The 19,308-nt window shown below is 42.8% G+C and overlaps 1 protein-coding gene across 1 annotated transcript; it reads right to left on the bottom strand.

Annotated features, from left to right (window-relative positions):
• Positions 1 to 99: 99 nt before the first annotated feature.
• Positions 100 to 8,700, bottom strand: slc37a4b (solute carrier family 37 member 4b). The gene is made up of 10 exons (XM_070843556.1): positions 8,623 to 8,700; positions 7,265 to 7,766; positions 6,814 to 7,046; positions 5,016 to 5,262; positions 2,103 to 2,255; positions 1,929 to 2,014; positions 1,723 to 1,836; positions 1,547 to 1,612; positions 1,301 to 1,439; positions 100 to 1,199 (listed from the first exon to the last, which is right to left on the bottom strand). The coding sequence occupies exons 2-10, from the start codon at positions 7,410 to 7,412 to the stop codon at positions 1,033 to 1,035; spliced, it is 1,353 nt and encodes a 450-aa protein (XP_070699657.1). The 5' UTR covers positions 7,413 to 7,766; positions 8,623 to 8,700; the 3' UTR covers positions 100 to 1,032.
• Between the last annotated feature and the right edge of the window lie 10,608 nt (positions 8,701 to 19,308).

The following is a 19,308-nucleotide window of genomic DNA, read 5'->3' as shown; positions in this document are numbered from 1 at the left end:
GTGCAAATGCATTTGACTGAAGCGACAGACAAAACCTCCCGATAACGCTGTGAGTGCCAAGTTGAACCACTGTCAGTTTACAGACGAACATAAAGCCAACAAAGTGAACTTCACATTTATTAGATGTCCTTAACCCTTTCAGGTCCATTGTACAATTCCAGTAAGATACAGATATGCCAACGTGACACTGAGGGAGACCCATTGTTACTAGTGTAGCTAGATTTTAGAGCTGAGAGAGTTAACAGTATATGTTGTAACTGTTCTACATAACTACAGTGGCAGTGACAAAACACCTGTAGGAAAGGTTTGATGTTAAAAACATGTCAGATCACAAAAGCTGACACGGCCTAGGAAGTCTGCATCAAACTGTTATTCTGTTTCATGCAGCATAGAACTGTGTATAAAAATAACATGATCTCTCCAATTACTTAAACTCAGTAAAATAATGTGCCTACTGGTAAAATACTTTAGGCGTTGGCAAAGTGACACATGCTGCCACAGTTGTGCAAATGCCTAGACTAAGGATCGTCTAGAATATACAGGCCCATCATCAACACATTCAAAAAGTTACATGTAGCTGACCTCCACTGAAGGCAAGGTATGCAATGAGCACCACTCATCCACTTTATTACATACTTTCATGTCAGTGTTCGTTTGAGCATATAGACGTCATGAAGCAACCTTTAAATGTATAAAAACGGCCTTTGGGAGAACTAAAATGTTAGCTTGTGATAAGCAGCTATCAGCTACTCTCTGTTTGTGCTGCTGAATATGAAGTATGTGTGACTGAGGTACAAGGTTGTGAATCTCAACTGGTTTAGTGACTCACACCCACCCTGAGCATCTACGTCAACCCAGTTCATCAGGTACGAGGTCTGAGATCAGTCTGTGTTTGACAGTGGTTTTGTTTGGTCAAATTGGAGTCGTATTAATGTGCAGTATTCTGTGTGCGGAGCCGTCGACAGTGCAGGAGCACAGTCCATCTCCTCACATGGCAGGGCGTTGACAGTTGGCTCATTTCAGGAAGACACATTAGTCCGTTTTCACTGCGATGCGTCCCATTTTGGTTCGCATGTTGCGTACAAGGAAGAAGCCAATGGTGGCGACGGCCATGACCACCTCGGCTATCCAGAAAGCCATGTCCCAGCTGTACCGTTTGGCAATAGTGCTGAAGGGAAGCCCCGCCATAAAGGCTCCCACTGTAACAAAAGAAAGCTTGTTTAGTCAAATGAAGGCATCCGTGCTGGCATGCAGAGAGGGATCTGGATGTTTCTGATGGACATGTGAATCTGCAGCTCACCATTAGCCATCAGAGCTACAACAGCATGGGAGGTTCCACAAAAATTGGAAGGAGCACTTTCACTGGCTATCACCCCGAACAAGGCAATTGGTCCATAAGAGGAAAATCCAAACACAGCACCGAGGAAGAGGATCCAGATCTGTGTGAGGCAATATGGAAATGTGGAACACTGTTCTTGAACGCCTTCCCAAGATTCAGTACAGAACATTTCTATCCCTATGAACCCCACAAAAGCTTTGAGCATACCTCTTTTTCTGACACACCAATGAGAACAGAGACAGGATGGATGACTTGGAACCAAAGTGGAGCCTCCTGAGCAAAAGAAAAAAAAAAAAAAAAGCTCTTGTGCTATTTCCCAGTACTGGTAACATGTGCATTTCAAGCATTTCACACAGCAATGACAGAAATTGAGTTGCAATTACCTGTGGGATTTCAGGTGTGATGGTGACTCTGAAGAGGTACATGGACACATACATGCAGGCCATCATGACGATGAGCAGGCCATGGCGAGGGTTGCCGTGGGTGCCCAGGCCTTGCTGAGGGAGGTCAAAGAGAGGATGCTTAGAACACTAAACTCTGCTGAACAACCCCAGTCATTTTGCACAGTCGGTCCCTGTCCGTCACTCACCCGAGCTACAGCTCTGTCAGTGAGGAAGCCTGACGCAAGGCTGCCAGCAAAACCTCCCACCTCCAAGGCACTCATGTAGGTACTGCCTGTGGGCAACACAGCTGACGTCAGAACCCCTGACCAGTCAGATTATGTGGAAATAAGTGAGAAGCAAAAAACACTTAAAATGCACACCCATGAGAGCAGTCTGGCCTTTCTCCTGCATGAGGAACAGCTGTCCCCAGTCAGTGGCGGCTGTCTTCACCCCAAACACCACCAAGTAGCCCAGAGACAGCACCCACAGGAAGGGAGAGAGGAGGAACTCCTTCAGGGTGCTCTCACTGTTGCCTGGTGGGTACAAGCACAGACAGAGTCACTGTCACACTCTCAACAATGGCTCAATATAAACACAATACTACTGTACAGTACACTCTAGTGTTTTTGGGATATCTTACTGTTTTCACACCAAAGTCGCTACATCAGTTCTGAAAAGTCCCACAGTTCTAGACAGTCCCACAGATCTGTTAAAAAGCCTAGCACAGCTACCCACACTGCCATCTTCTGGTGACAACAGGTCGAAGATTGAAAGATTTGATCCTTTTCTGAACACGCCTTTTTTAATTCTGACCTTCTTGCTAACTCCGGCTACTAGCAGCTACAGGATGCGTGTGAGGCGACATGTTCCAACCCAGTATCTGCCTCCTGAGGGAGTATGTGAGTATGTGGGCCCTGTGTGCCAAAAGAAATGTGAGGATACACACTTGAAAGCTGAAAATGTATGTAATATTAGTATCAAAATGTTTAAGTGCATTTTTTAATTAAAGGTAAATGTGCAAAATACGAATGTATCATTTGTAAGCACACTGAATACAAGAGAAATCTGTAACGCTCAGAGACAGACACTGTGGGCAGAGTTCATCATCCCGATGGTCTGGGGGAGAAGCTTTTTCTGAGCCTCTCTGTGTTGGACTTGGCTACGGACTCGGTTGCCTCAGTACAGAAGCAGGAATAGTCTATAAGTCAATAAGCAGAGATCTGGGCTGCATTTCCAATCTAAAATTACCACCTCACTGTTATATGCCTACATCCGTGTCCAGACTCATAACATATGCAGTGAAGACTTTGAAGGAACTTAATTAAAAGTACACAAAATGGGCACTGACATGTATGATCCCAGTGTTGTTTTCACATGGAGACTATTTTTACAGGAGTACAGAGGCCTGATAGAGAGCTCCGTCACATGGTGCAGTCATGGTGGATAATTATCTGAAGGTCAGTATCTTCAAAAGCAGTGAGCTGGTGGTGGACTACCAGAGGAACAGGAGGCCGCCTGTCCCGGTTCCTCATCCGAGTCGAGGGTCAGAGGATAGAGGATGTTGTGTGCTGCACCGATTGTGAAGCCTCGAGGCGAAGGTTTGATGCGTCACATCAGGATAAAGAAAACTGGTTTGATTTATTTTGTTAAGCTTTGTAGCTCTGTGTGCCTGGAAGGGTGTGAGTTCACATGTTGGCCAGTAAAGCTGATTATGAACACAGAGTTGGAGCCATGACAGCAGGCAGAGCATCAAACATGGATGCTGTTCCAAAGAAGCTACAGTTTGTAGAGCATGGACGCTTCACACACACCTTCAACCCAGCGGCAGAGATGATCTAAACAGCCAGCACAGTTTCAGTATCTGACCCAGTGAGAAATATGATCACAGTCTCCCCCTCTAGAGAAAAAGTGTTTTTATGGGAAATTATGATGTCATAGTGACCTTTTACCTTTTGATTAAATCATCCTATTAGACATTTGCATGAAATTTTGTCATAATTATCTTATGAATTCTTGAGCTATGGTCAAAAACATGTTTTGTTAGGTCACAGTGGCCTTGACCTTTGACCGCCTGAATCTAATCGGTTCATCTTTGAGTCGAAGTGGATGTTTGTGACGTATTTTAAGAAATTCTTAGAAGGAGTTCCTGAGATATCACGTTCAAAATAATGGGACCAGAAAACATAATGCCTCGTCCGGCCTCTGCAATCACCGGCACGGACGTAGAAAAGCATCACCACCCAGCTGTGGAGCGAAAATTTGTTTTAACTGAGTTTTCTGAGTGTCACTGAAAAGTGCACCTGAGATTCAATTACTGTCAAAAAGTTGTGCGACTAGCTCTAGTGCTGTAGTTGGTTGCTGGTATTTTCCCAGATGTGTCACAGCACTAAGAAGGTGGCGAACATGTCTATGCCATGAAGAAGAAGGTATGATAAATCCTTAGAAGGACAAAAGTAAATCACTTCTAGGAATTCCTAAAACAAGCAGCACATCTGACATATGTGACGGCAGCATGTAGAGCTCTGTCAGAGACTTGGTGTAACATTTAGAAGGCTGGGACAGAGCAGATGTGACACGTGTTACAGACTTCTCCAAATAACAAAGAACAAACACAAACTTGGTGAGCAATTGTTATTGATGAGGTACTAACTGTGATGTCAAATGATTGATGCTGGGATCAGAAGCCTTCTGGCCTCCTCTCTCTGATCTGGATAACTATCTCAACATATATATGTTTGCTATGCAATTGCTTGCTCATGTGGGGATTCTTGAATCCTTCATGTTGAATTCCTGAATCGTTGGGTCTCTCTCTTCATTAAAGAGTTTGGTCTAGACCTGCTCTTCATGGAAAGAGTCTTGAGATAACTCTGTTATGAATTGGTGCTATATAAATAAAGATTGATTGATTGATAAAGTGAGAACATCTGTGGAGTTGCAGTGGTGACTGTAGGAAGTAAAAGCCCATCACACTCAGGTGGAGTGATTCAAATGATTATCAGATTATTATTAAAGCAGTTGCTGATGTATTTTCTGTATTTGTACTTGCATGGGCTCATTAATGAATCGTGTCCCAGTGAGCTCCTCCACAGACCGCAGTGTGACCGGGCACTTCATCATTGTAAGTGTATGTGTAGAGACAGATCCACTGCCGGGACGTAATAACCAAACGTAGCCAACTTGGCACCATGTGACTGACTGGTAGTTACCTGCTCTGAGGTAACTATTTTCAGCTACACAGGAAGTAGCCTCTCTACCAGCTGTAATCCTGCTCACCAACCCCTCTGCTTACTTACCTCCCTTAGCCCCCTTCTTGGCTGCTGCCTCGATGCTGGGCAGGCCCACGTCCTTCGGCTCATTCTTTACAAACACCAGACAAACAAATGAGAAGGCAGCACAGAAAATGCCCGACATGGTCAGGATGGCCCTCCAGTCGTAGTAGTGCAGGAGCACTGTGACCAGGATCGGACCCAGACTCCCGGCCAGGTTCATACTGCAGGACAGCACAGACCACCAGGTTCCAAACTGGGAGGGTTCAAACCACTGATGGAAAAGAGACACGGGAGGAAACAAAGCAGAGAGTAGTCAGCATTTCCAAAACCCTACGATGAAGGCAGAGACGAGGAACGCAGGCTTAAATTACTTTCATATGCATGTTTACGAGCATCATAAATTACTGGTTACTTTCTATGTTCAACTTTGCTGAAACAATCCACGGACGACGGCCAAAAACATACTGAGTCACATATTTAATCATCTTAAAGAGGAGTTTGAGGAACATTACAACAGTTTCACCTATAAATGAACAGACTTTTACATCACTTTCTTTTTCCAAAGCACAACACTGTTCGGATTACTTTACTCTCTCTCTTATTTTACTGCATCCGGAGAAATGGCATCAGGGCCACACGCCCTCATGATGTAATACAGCTGAAGACTGCCACAAACATTCCTCACACGGCATACCCAACAGAGTAACCAGTAACTTGAGAATCCACTGGAGACTTAGACTTAAAGCGTCCGCAGGCTGATTTAACACCGTGTTGATCCACAGTGTGTGGATATTGACTCAGCTGTAGAACAGGAGCGGCAGTAAACTGGTGAAGACTTGCAGCCATTGAAGATGTTTCCTCACATCAGACAAGAAAAACAGCTTTGGCTGAAGTTGCTTTTCTTTTTGACAGAGCTGCTGAGGACCCCCTATAAATACATTCTCCTGTAATCTGATTCCCTTCAGCATGCTGACCACATGCCAAAGCCTATTTATTCCTTACCTTTGAACTCTGCTACTTTTAAGGCAACTCTTCTAATCGGTCTCAAGTAGTCTCTGAGCATAGAATAGCAGAATGTATTGGGGTTCAACAAACAAACAGGACTCTACTCGTACCATTAACTATATAACTGTGCCCCATGCACCCAGGGCTTATTTTGCCCCTTTGTTCATTTACAAATTGTACTAACACATTTTTTGTTTGCCTGCCATAAGAAACTCCCTCTAATAGTTAAATGCTGGAATGAGACATTCGAGGCTACTTATGTGAGCCAGAAGAGTGCAGTGCAGAGGAACGTCGGTGTACGGAGGAGGCAGTACAGTGCATTCTTCAGAATACCTTTTTCTGTTTTCTCTGGTCATGTAGCACCATGTTCAATAATATTTGTGCCTTTCAAATGCATAGACAGCCCACTGTTACAAAAAGACCATCTGAAATACTGAATGAATGATCCAAAGCCATCTGTGACTGAGGCCTTACAGATAGTTAGGGACTCATACAGTGTCTCATACAGCTGCCACAGGCTGACACCTCCTCCCGCCACACAGTGCTAGGTCAGCAAGGGAGAGTCCTCCTTCAAACACATCCAACTACTAACAAACAGGTGCACCATCTCTCTCTCACACTACGGAGTGAACACACTGACAATATGTGCGGCAGCAGGTGGCTCCCTCTCCGGGGTCACAACCTTTCCCCAGCTGCCCTGAATCATCACAGGCATCATGAGCAGTGAGTGTGTTGGCAGTGGGACTCCCCTTGGCACTGAGCGTTAAACTGAATAAGAGATCTGTGTTGCATCAGGTGGCAGACAGGATGGCATTACCTTGCGCAGCACCTTCCCACACGGGGGCCAGCCACAGCCTTGTCCCAGGCCGTTGATGAACCACAGCAATGCGAACATGGGCACGGTGGAGGACCAGGCGAAGGCCACGTTGATGCCCCCCACCAAGAAGAGGCCGATGGAGAAAAGCCAGCGGGCGCTGATCTGATCCGACAGTACGCCACTGATGAACTTACTGATGGCATAGGCCATGGTCTGGCTGCTGGTGATCAAACCTGCACAGACACCATCAGGGTTATCGTGACAGATAAACTATGTTACAGGAGAGACAGACTGTAGCTGGGTGCTCATGACTGGAACCACAGTGGGATGACAACTGAGAATTAAGTCATTTCACTGGCAGTAATTTGAAACCAGTCTTTGTCCAAAGCCTGAACAGACACATTACTTTAATCAGACAAAATAATATACTTCATTAATGCAACCGTCTCACCCAAGTCATCCTTGTCCAGTTCGATCTCCTCCATCACAGAGGGCATGACGAAGGAGAAGGTCTTCCTGTTGAAGAAGTACAGCGAGTAGCCGATGAACATGCAGAGGAAGATGGCGACGCGGTAGTAGCCGTAGCCTGTGGCCCCCATGACTGCGCTCGATTGGAATAAAACTAAAACACACAACTTAAGGAGAAACAACAGTTATTCCTTCAGCGTCTTTTCTTCCAGTTTGGGGCCTCCGGCGTCCAGATTATTGCCAGTCAGGCTGAGAGCTGTGCTGTTATCAGCGGCCGTTGTTGGACTGTTCCAAAAGAAACCCCGCCATCAACTGCTTGTTTGCACTGGGACAATGGAGATATGCAACAAGATGTTGCACCGGCTGGGCAGGACTGCTTAAATATGCTCCGTGAGGAGAAACGCTCCTGACAGCACCCTCTCTCTATCTGCGAGGCTGCTGCTGCTTGTAGAAGTCAGGACAGAGGAGGGAAACCTTACACCGGCCTGAAAATACACAACAGCACAAGAAATGTGACTTTAAGAGTGCAGCAGTGAAGACGGGTCAGTGTAGAGGAGAGACAGGTGAGTGACGTCAGATCATTTCAGACATACTATCAGTTCTGTTGGAACATTTCACGGGTCCTAATGAAGACACTGTACTGTTTATTCTCATGATGTTATACTATCTCAAGTTGCCTGTCTTCAGACAAACACTGCTCTCCATGTGGTGGGTGCCCTGGTCAGTACCCCCCCCCTGTCATTACCAGGGGGCACAGGTTCAGGTGCTGGTCCAGGATAGGGTGACTCTCTGGTCCTCTTCCACCCTTTGCTAAATGCCAAAGCTGCTCTTTAACTGGCTTGGACATGTGGCTAAGGGCTCCTCAGTCAGCAGCCTGGAGATATCAGGTGTCGGACACAGGGAAGGAGAAGGAGAAGCAGACTGACAGACTGACTGACTGACTGACTGCCTGCTGCCTCCTCTTACAGCTACAACAGTGGAGGTGGAGGCTAACCTCTGCAGGCTGGACACGGGGACGTGTTTGTTTAGTTGCTACACTTAAAAAGCACACATGTTCCACAGTAAGAACCCTTCTCCAGACAGTGAACCTCTCCGTGCCGGAGGCCTGTGACAGACCGTCTGTACCGCCTCAGTCCGGGAGCAGGACCGCTCCGGCTAACGTCAGTCACTCGTAGCGAACTAATGAGCGGGCCGGCCCGCGTGTGTTTCAGTGTCCTTCGGCCTACATTTGACCAAACACCGACATAAAAGCAGGACACGTCGCTGCTGAGGGCCGTCTGGAGCCGCCGTTCACCGCCTCGCTGCTTCACCGATGGAGGAAAAGGCCGTAACGCCGCTTACCTGTCACTCACGTCCCCGCTCGCTGATCCCATCCGTGGACAAGGACGGCGCGCGTTCACGAGTCTGCAGCTCTTGAGCGCGTCACCGTGAGACACGAGAGGAGGGAGCTGCTGAGCCGCCGAGGCAAAGAGCAGACACCGCTGCTGGCTGTGGTCTCTCCTGCAGGCTGTGGCCTCTCCTGCAGGCTGTGGTCTCTCCTGCTGGCTGTGGTCTCTCCTGCAGGATGTGGTCTCCGTGCACGCTTCTGATGCAGTTCGGTGTGTCAAATGCAGGGTTGTGCTGTGACTGCGGGAAATGTTCCGCAAAACTCCATTTAAGAAATGTGAGATTTTAAATGTGTACTTACTCACGTCGAAGAAAACATAGGGTCCTTCATGATCTAATGTTGTATAAGAATAAGTTGCACATGCAGAGTAATTCGGCATCGTTGACGATCTATTATTACAACAAACAGCCTCAGCTAGCTCACTGCTGCCCTCCTCTGTTTCAGGCTGGAGGAAGAGGAGGAGGAGGAGGAGGAGGAAGAGGCTGAAATTCTTGCAGTTTGGTTTGTATGCGCGTTTTTAAATGATGTACAGATTTGACAAGGTATGCATGTTTGGTGTAAACTGTTTATATGTGTTATCTTATAGCAGACATAAAGATTTAACAAGCCGAATTTGCATAAACATAAAAATATTCTGGATTTTATTTTGTGTTTTGAGTGTTCTTTACAATCAGGTCACAGTAGTTTCATTGTCCTCTCTGTTTTCTGTTTTTATATGTTTTATATGATATGATTTATACTTATATAATTAAAAGTGATTTAGAAAAGCTCATCATTAGACCCCAGGAAACAACAATGGCTGTTCTGATAGTCTGCAGTAGAATCCATATATGGTGATCATTGTATGATTATGTGACCAGTTACAGCAAACTTTGAAGTTTGCTTTTAAGTCTAATTGCCAATACTGTCTGTGCAGAGACAGAGACAGAGAGCCAGTGCAGCCAAGGTTGTTAGATTCACTTTATTGCCGTCTGGAATGAAGTCATATCAGGTCACCTTCACAGCATACAGGTCACCCAAAGCTCATATCACTGCAAGAACAAGACCAGCTCCGTTTCCTTTGTGTTTGCAAGGCCTCAAAAGGGTGATGCCCTCTATCACAACATCTGGGGTCTGTCTCACAAAGCTGGATTAGTGAGGTTAGATGGTCAACAGTGCTGTAGATAAATGTGAAACTCCAGCAGATCTGGAATTGAAATACGAAGGTAAAAATCCTGCTCTGTGTAGAGTTATCCAGCTGACTCTAAGGAAAACACAGAACTGTGAGAATGGATGTTGTTAAACTACAACAGTCCTTGAGCAATGAAAACCTGTAGGAGATCTACACCATATACAGTCAGGCCCAGAAATATTTGGACATTGACACAATTTTCAGCATTTCAGCTCTGTAAACCTCCACAATGGATTTGAAATGAAACAATCAAGATGTGCTTTAAGTGCACACTTTCAGCTTTAATTTGAGGGTATTTACATCCAAAAATTGTGTCAATGTCCAAATATTTCTGGACCTGACTGTATGACTCCACACGTAAAGGAAGGGTTCAACATTTTGGAGAATCTGCTCATTTGCTGTGTGGCCGGCAGGTAGATGGGACAATTGATAGCGATGTCATGTCTGTTAAATGTGAAGCTTTTAGCATAAAGACTGGAAAAACTATTAATGTTTTTAGAAGAAATACGTTAACATTTTGCTGTGATGGTTGTTTCTTATAGTAGTTTATTCTTGGGGTCTCCAGCAAGCTCAGTCCGTCGTCCCTCCGTGTGAAATATGTTGGTCGGAGGGTTAACCACATGAAATATAAGGCAGTGAACTTTCCAAACTTACCTCAACATTTCAACAGCTGCTTCAGTTATTCCTGAAAACAATAAATCCTGTTTTTTCCCTCGTTAAGTTTCAATATTTGGTGATATATTGATAATTCATCACTCCTGTAACAATATTTCACTTTCCACAGTAGGAAGAGCCCAGATGTTCTTCATAGCATTAACGATGGCTCTGTATAGTCATGTCAGTGGGACTGCTGTGTCCAAAATCACCCCCTCATTCACTCCCTAAGTGTTAATGTAATGGAGCTTTTAGGCATTTAGTTGTCAGCATTCTGTCTCATCACAAGTAGAGTCACATCCCAGCAGGAATGTCTGCAGCTGTAAAAGGCAACATATTGAGAGCACTATATAGTTTTACATTTCACTCACAAGCTGTGTCCCAAATCCATACCACACACCAATGCTAAGCAGGCTTTGAGTATGCAGTGTGCTCACACACAAAAAATGTCCAAAAAAAAATTGACTTTGGAGTGTGTGTTGATGCCAAACTTTTAACTGTTGTTTGATTTTATTTATTTAATTTTGAATTGAATTCATTATGCATACATTTATATTTCATTTTAATGAGCAGTGACAAGTCAGTCACAGATGTATTCCATCATTTCTTCTCAGTAGGAAACAGCAGAGTATGTTGATTTCCTGTATGCAAACTTCACAAAGCAGTGTCCTGTATAGTTTAGTATTTAGTTTCTACTGTTTACTCAGATAGAGTGGCAAAGTAAATACTTTGCAGTAGATAGTAAACAGAGAGTCATTTTACATCCAGGTCAAACCAGCGCAGCTAAGTGGAATTAATCTGATCATTTCCACCTGTGCTTTTCCTACAGTGACATGGTGAAATATGTGCTGGAGCTTAGCGGCCTCGGGTGGTTCTACACTGGAAACTCCAGTTAACTTTAACCTGAGCAGAGGTGTGATCAGCCAAGGTAATACCTCTGTGTGAGGAATTATTCATGTGTTCCCTCGACTGTGACCAACATATCAGCGCCACAGAGACTAGGCTTCTGATTTAGTCTTTAAATAAACCCTTTGGTTTGAATGCTGTTTTGGTCAGAACAGTGTTTTGTTTCTTTTCTACAACATTTCTAAAGCTACAGTCATTTCTGTTCACACACACTTCAGGCCAACAGATGGAGCTAAAGTAATATGTTTTTTGCACTTGAGCTGAAGATTGACTGTGTATCACTGGATTTATTTCTTGTGTAATTTAACAGAACAAGTGTTTGTGTATCAGCATCTGGATGATCTGGAATAAAAGTGAATGTCTATTCCAGGAGGCCTTACAGACTGTTACAGAGTTTCTGTAGTCACCTAGAGTCCTGGCTGTGCTTGTTCATTAAATGTTTTTTCTTTCCTGAGGTTTGATGTTTTCTGTTAGGTACATCACAGGAAGTTAAACTACTAGTTGTGGGTTGAAATGATAATACAGAGGATGGAAGTCGTCTCTGTAATAACAATGAGAGGGAAGCTGATGTTTTAGCTCGGTTGATATTAATCAGCTGCTTGGCAGAGATTCTGCATCTATGACACATCAAAAGGCACAATGTCCCCTTGCAGAATTCTTCTTTTGTTCTTTTTTCTTTTGGCTTTTTTCTTTTTGGCTTTATAGCCCTCATAGCTGAAAGGTCTAGTGATTTCAATGGTGCATATTCAGAATCCTCTCAGCACCCGCTGAAGCAAATGCCAGACTCACTGGTGCCAATCAACTACTGTGTGGAACCCCCACAGATATGGTTTTGTCATGTATGTTGCAGACAAAATGGTGGAATGTTGAAATCACCTTTAAAATCCACCTCTGCTAGAGAACCAGTTACAGAGGAAGAAGGTGCATCTGGTGTTTTGTACTGCAGATGAAAGAAGCAGTAAATACAGTAAATGCTTTTTGCTCATTTCTTTCATATCACAGTTAATTGGTTTTAAAGAAGTGCAACAAATAAAGGCACTGAAAGTCAGTCTCATTGTTCTGTTTACCATTAAAACTGCACAGAAGTTGAAGATGAAATGAGAAATGAGACAAGAAGCTCCAACTAGACCAGAACTAGACAGTGACACAAAAGTAATGTCAAATGAATACATTCAGGTTCCCCCCACTGACAACAACATTCACATCCATCGATGCTGAAGTGATGGTGAGTTCAAGACTACATTGATCAGCAAGAGAACTTGATATGATGAGCTACCAAACATCCAGACAGTTCTTTTATATTAGCCCAAGGCAGTTAATACTTAACCTATTGACCTATTGTATGATTCATAGGCTGTAGCTGTTATCGCACTTTATTCAGTGATGATATTTGTGGCTACTGTGTTTTCACATGAAGGTTACGTTGCGTTTCAGTTCACTCCCAAATGAAGTTTGGTTAAAAAAGTCTAAAAGGTGATCTCAGATATCCCCAAGAGGATCATCTTCATCTCAGGAGCCAAGTGGAGTAGTGACAAATAATCATATTGGCCACGTGACTGACCCTGCTGTGTGTTATTCCCCACACAGTCTGGTTTGCAAAATGCAATTTCATATTTTTCTCCTGTTATGAAAAGAGCAGATGTAAAGATTTGTAACATTACAGTGCAAACACAAGTGCTGCAGTTAGAAAAGAGAGGTCAAATTTTAGTCTGAAACTTTGAAACCTTTTTAAACTTTTGCTACTGCAGTTTAAAGTTTTGCAGTACTTTCAAATGTTCCGCCGTACCACAGTGTTGTGAATGTGATTGAGGGGAGCACAGACATAGACAACGGCCAATCCCTTTTCATGTGTCTCTGCTCTCTAACCTGCACACTGGAAGCATTGATTATTGGTGACGCCCTCTTACAGGCTGAAGAGTGTTGAAATATTAGTTTGTTTGCACAATATAAGGCTGTAAAGTCCCTTTTGTTCCTTGGAAGTTTGCTGTCCAGGAACTAGGAAGCACCTGATTCAGCTGCGTAGTGCCCTGCCATAAAAGCCCCTAGCTATTTCTGTTTTCCAACATTCATTGTTATGCTGATGATACCACCTTGCATGCCATCAGCCTCACTGGAAACCAGACCTTCTCCAGATTACAGTCTACATTTGGATGACTTCTGTACACTTTAAACCTAAAATACATTCCTCAGGTTCTTTGGTGAGCTGGGTCTATATTAACACACCGTCTAATCCATTTGTTTCATTCAATTAAACACCCAGAAAGGATCAACATATCTGTGATTATATTTATAAAGAGTTCAAAGTGAACAACCATGACACCAGATCACAGGATTGGTTGGCTTTAAAAGTTCTTCAGACCAACTCTGAGCCAAGACGAGGTTTGACATTCCTCTGAAGTTCTTCTCACTGATAATTTCTAAAATATTTGATTCTGTTTTAGATATTGTTTGTGTGTGTGTGTATGTGTGTGTGTGTTTGATTGGTATAAAAAAGATCTTTATCTTAATGAGACTTCATGGTTATGTAAAGCTTAACTAACTGACTAAATAACTGGATGTTTACATTCTGTCCCTATCTAAACTCCCTCAGCAGTGCTGATGCTTCAAATAACGCATCAGTATGAAAGAAGAGAAATAATGAGTGTGTGATCGGTGCACCTGTCCAGATGAGCCACAAAGGGAGAAGGACAGGTAACCCTGCTTGTTCAATCAATTCTTACCAACAGCAATCACAGTTTCACAGCAGGGGAGACAGGCCACAGCGCAGGAATTAGCTTCACATTCCAATTAATGCTTCACACTCAGCCCCTGCTGCTGCAGCCTCGGCAGGGCCATTACAACTCCCTGTCCTTCTCTTTCTTCCTGTTTTGGATGAAGAACTACCCCCCGGGGATTACACAAATTTCATTCAGACACAATTTTACCTGCGTGCAGAGCTGTATCAGTCGTGTTGTTGAGGAAATGTCACTCATTCTCTTTTCTATTAAAATCACTACATTCAATTTAAACGTGTTTTAGGGAATTGGGAGTTGATGCAATCCCCACAAGTTAGAATTAAAATATACATAGGTATAAGGAAGGGAAAATACATGCCGCTTAGTATGCAAATTGGCATGCAGAGGTGGAGAGGTGTCTGTCCAGGGGTGGGTATATGTAAATGAAGCACTTTTATTATTAAAAATATGTATCTGTGCTGTTTACAAAATGTAAAACCTCTGTCTTCTGCATAAAAGGCAGATGGACTCACCATCCAAATGACACACTGACTGCATGAGGTTTACCTCTCACAGGCAGCTCCTTCACTTTACCTCCTGAAGCTGCTGGGCGGACCGATGGGAGATGAGAAAGCAGATCACAGACGCAGAGGAAAAACATACACAAGATGGAAATATGCATGGAAGTATATTTCTTTTAACAGTTATGAGAAGCAATGTGAGGAACTGCAGAGCAACATTTGGATGATCGGATGGTATCAGCACACTGATGGGCTCTGTTGATTGTTTATTGAATGGAGGCGGCATGTCTCCCAGTCTACTAAACCCTGGTGTGTTCGTGGTGAACATGTAATCTCATACCAACAGCAGCACTGATAACATGGGAATGGATGGTCATATCAGTGTGGCACTGACTTAGTAGTACTGTAAGACAGTGGATGTATTCAGTGAGACACTGTATTGAATATGCCTGTCAGCCAGAATCCAGTGTGCGATCCACGTGCTGGACTGTCAACGAGTTGATTCTCTCTACTGTAATCCATGATGGACAGGAAGCACAACTATGATTAGAGTGCAATCACTAGATAGTTGCACTACCATAAATTAGTCAACCATTGTTAAATTATGCAGAAAAATCACAGGCCGGCGCAAGTTTTATGTCAGTTTTCACAGAATGAATTAATGAGAAGATGAATCACAGTGGGCTGGAGTGGGAGTGAATAATATCACAGAATATTAATGCTTGAGAGAGTGTTGGAGTACAGTGGCTGTCTCTCAATTTTTCTTTGTCTCAAGACACATGCAAACCCACTTTTTCACATACTCACGAGGCATAATTCATAATCATCTCAGGCTGCCAAAATGTACTCTAGTTTTAGTTTACCATTTATGAGGCAATCAATCTTTGTGAAATGTATATAAGAGGAGCTGGTTCCCAGTTTAAAAAGCATGAAGTGAATCACTGTGTGGAGAGAGAAATTATATTATCATATAATTACCATGTGAAGTCAGAGCATGACCCCACTACACTGATCAAACAAGTTTAAATGTCAGCGGAGAATGCACACTGACATGCCATGCAGTGCCCCATGCTGTTGTTCTACACCGTTATTCCCAGGTCATCAACCACCGCAGTCTTGTCACCCCCTTTGACGTTTGACAAGTAACAAAGCCCTGTGTAGCGTCTGTATGCGGTCCACTTTTACTCAGGAGACAGTGCGCAGTGCCCTGTGTGTGTCATACAGGCACCCAGAGGTGTCAGTAATGGACAACCTGGGAATGAGAGTGGGTTGATTAAACATTTACACAGAGTACATTAGCAGCGTTGAGGGCGTCACATGAATCCACATCCTTTCGTCCCATGAATACGTGAATACGCTCACAATGACAATGCTAACATGATAACATGGAGCAGGTATATGATGTTCACCATCTTAGTTTGGTGTGTTAGCGTGGTAGCATTTGCTCGTTAAATGTAAATGTTAATTGAATGTAAATCTGAACACAGTACAAAAAAGTAGAGCTGAGGTTGATGGGAATGTCGTTCATTTTGCAGGTATTAGGTCGCTAAACCTCGAGAAAGCAAATAAAAGCCCTGCTAAATGTGTTTGAAAGACAAAAGAGCCTCTTCTCTAATGGGGTATTTTCTTTACCCTGTTTCTTTCAAGACAAATGAAAACACAATTTAAGTAAAATGTTTCCAGTTATTTTAATTCTATCAAAAGAATGAAAGGGTCCTGGTTAAGACAATCTCAGCTAATCAGCTAATCTCACAAAGTAAATTCTAATGAATATTAAAGGTGCTCTTATGTACTGGGCTCTTACAGTCTATCCATATCATGATGACCTAATGAAGACGACCCATTTGATGCTATCTTAAAAATAGCACCGCATTTCAGGCCAACACTGTAGTCACAGCTTAAAGAATACTGTCAAGTTTGGTGTGGGTCCAAGACAGTGAAAGAAAGATTTTCTTTTTTTAAATTTTCTTGTTTACTTTTAATCATCACTGTGTCTTCTGGTCTATTTAGAAATACGTCAGCAGTTTTAGTTTTAATTGTAAATGAAATCAATCATTTATTTTCCTCCTCCGTATTTGTTAGTAGTTCTGTGTCAAAAGAGAACTGGAACAGCTGTTCACACGCAGTCAGGATCAGACTGGTGTACCATGAAACATCAGTGGCTGAGGTAGATTTAATTACCGAGGGGAGGATGGCAGGATTTGAATAGTATCATTATTAATCATCAAATCCCTAATTATATATTTATGCATGAAAGTATTCATTTATTAAATACCATAAATGGCAATTCATTAAAACTGATTGTCAATGTTGATCCTGCAGACTTTGCTGTTACACATCTCAGTGAGTCAAATGTGGAAATGAGGTAACATGTCCTTATACTGTATCGTTTGAGCAATCACTTCAATTCAAGCTGTTTTGTGAGAAGCTGACAATTAATAAGACTTTGACACTTACTAAATGACTGCCTGTTGAATATACATGTGATGCACATTCTGTGAGTGAGTTAAATATTGATGTAATGTTTGTGTATTTCACAGCCATACAAAAACTACTTTGTGCATTGGACTGATTTTAATGGCAAAACATTACATTAAAGTAAATGATTATTTACTTATTTATTATTCTAACTGCGGCCCGTGCTCCAATCTTCATTGGCCTGCAGGAAATTGTAAAAATGTATTGGAATGCGACCCACACATGGAACCTGCCCTGGACTGTATTGTACTTCTTAGTCTCACCACTAGGTGGAGTAACTGTCTTGAACGAGGCAGCTTCTCCATAAAATGAGTAATAGAAGAAGAAATGTGCTACAGGTGACCCAACATGGCAGAATTAAGGAAACGTAAGAGAGCAGGTGAGTGTAGAAAGTTTGAGACGTGGTGTGAGATGAGAGCACAGCTGATAACTAATGAAGATCACTTCTGCATTACGGAGGAGCTGCTGGATGTTAGCAGTCTAAAGAGCACCAGGACGGGTGAGGATGTTTTTGAAGCTGGGCCAGGTGCAGTTGGCATGATGGTACTTAAATGGGACGAGCTGTGTGGAGGTACGATGGATGGAGCTCCAGCTGGGACAGGGGAGCGCAAAGGAATCTACGGTGTCCGCCGAGGGGCAAGAAAGTGGAGGTAAGACTGTTGATTCGAGCACCAGGGCTCTAACAGACTATTTCAAGCTTCCCTCTCTGATGCTGATGCTGGTGGGGGGGTGGCTCAGTCGTGGCTCTGTGCTGCAGCGGTTTTATTCCCTGAGATCAGAAATGGAGCAGTGTTGAAGAGAGAAGGACCTCTTCATGAGCTCAGTGACCCTCTCTGGTTGGCATGTGTAGTGGATCTCACTGATCACCTGAACACACTGAACAAGAGCCCACAAGGCAAAGACCAGCTTGGACCACAACTAATAAATGAAAGCCCACTAATGGAAAGGCTGTTTTTTTTTCTTGAATCATATTCAGTTATATATGGAAGTCATTCCTTCCATCAGCCATCAGACTCTTTAACATCAGCATCACTGGCTGATGTTAATACACAGTTTTTCATTCATATCACTCCATTCCTTTCATATTCCTGTCCATACTTGTACATTTTATGTCCATAGTGTAAATATTTATTTATCATCACAACATATATTTATTTGCTATTGCTTATTTTCTACTGTTGCTTTCTTCACTCTTTCTTTTCTATTGTTGCTGCTGTAACATGTGAATTTCAATATCAGTGAATTTCAAGATCAATAAAGAAAGTCTAAGTCTTATCAAGCAGAATTTACCTACATTTGATTGATTTTGCAATCTAGCTCACTTCTAGTGAGTGGCCCAGCCCTTTGGATGTTTTTCTGTATGTGGCCCTCAGTGAAAAAAGTTTGGACACCCCTGTTCTATTGCCATGCTCACTGTTCACAGCTCCCACATTTTTATTTCTGAATCACGTAAGCTTTTCACTCTATTTTAGTAAGACTGTAGAATGAGTTTACTTCACCCTGGAAATTCCAGTGTGTGAGGTAAAAGTCAAGGTCTGAGCGAATCACTGGGTGCATGTAAAGTTTTGGAGCTATTATGAATAAAGTTTGTCTGAAGACAGGGAAAACATGGAACCTTGGCCAATCCCAAACCTTAAGAGCATCTCCTAATAGGGTATTTCTAACTCTAAAGCATTAACATTTATCTGAAAATGAGAAAGAGTTATGAAGTAAGTGTTGACTCACATTTCTCAGATGCAGGCAGTTTGTATCACAATTCTTCGTTTAATTAGAATGAAGGACGCTATATACTTAAGCAGCTGAATGAATATAAAATTAATCTCAGTCTCTTTATTCTGTTCGCAACTGATTTAAATGCATAAAGTATCCAGTGTGCAAAGTTGATTGTTTTCTGCATCAAAGAAACAACTGAAAGTGCAGAGTATGTTCAGCTGAGGGTGTTTGTGTTTCTTTCTGTTCTAATTTTTAGAAACACAGCTGCAGATTTGACTAAAAGCTCAGAGTATCAAATCAGAGAGAAGTTCATGTTACAAACTATGACTGGTCTGCATTCTGTGAAATTTCACTTTGATTGATTTAATGTTTTGACCTCAGTGGGCTGAAGAGTGAAAAAATGTTTGGATGTTGAAATTAAACGGACGTTACTGAGAAAATGAAAGAAAGTCTTCTGTTTCAAACTCCTCCAGTGAATTCAAA

This window comes from Pempheris klunzingeri, chromosome 14, assembly GCF_042242105.1.
Source record: "Pempheris klunzingeri isolate RE-2024b chromosome 14, fPemKlu1.hap1, whole genome shotgun sequence".
Lineage (NCBI taxonomy): Eukaryota > Metazoa > Chordata > Actinopteri > Acropomatiformes > Pempheridae > Pempheris > Pempheris klunzingeri.
The sequence above is the reverse complement of the archived record's forward strand: the minus strand, read 5'-3'. Positions and strand labels throughout refer to the sequence as shown.

Bases quoted from the DNA above. Each gene is read 5' to 3' on its own strand.
- slc37a4b (XM_070843556.1), bottom strand. From the start codon at position 7,412: ATGGGGGCCACAGGCTACGGCTACTACCGCGTCGCCATCTTCCTCTGC. The intron at 2,256-5,015 runs GTAAGTAAGCAG...TGTACCCACCAG, and splicing joins CAAGAAGGGGGCTAAGGGAG to GCAACAGTGAGAGCACCCTG. The intron at 1,837-1,928 runs GTGAGTGACGGA...GACCTCCCTCAG, and splicing joins CTGACAGAGCTGTAGCTCGG to CAAGGCCTGGGCACCCACGG.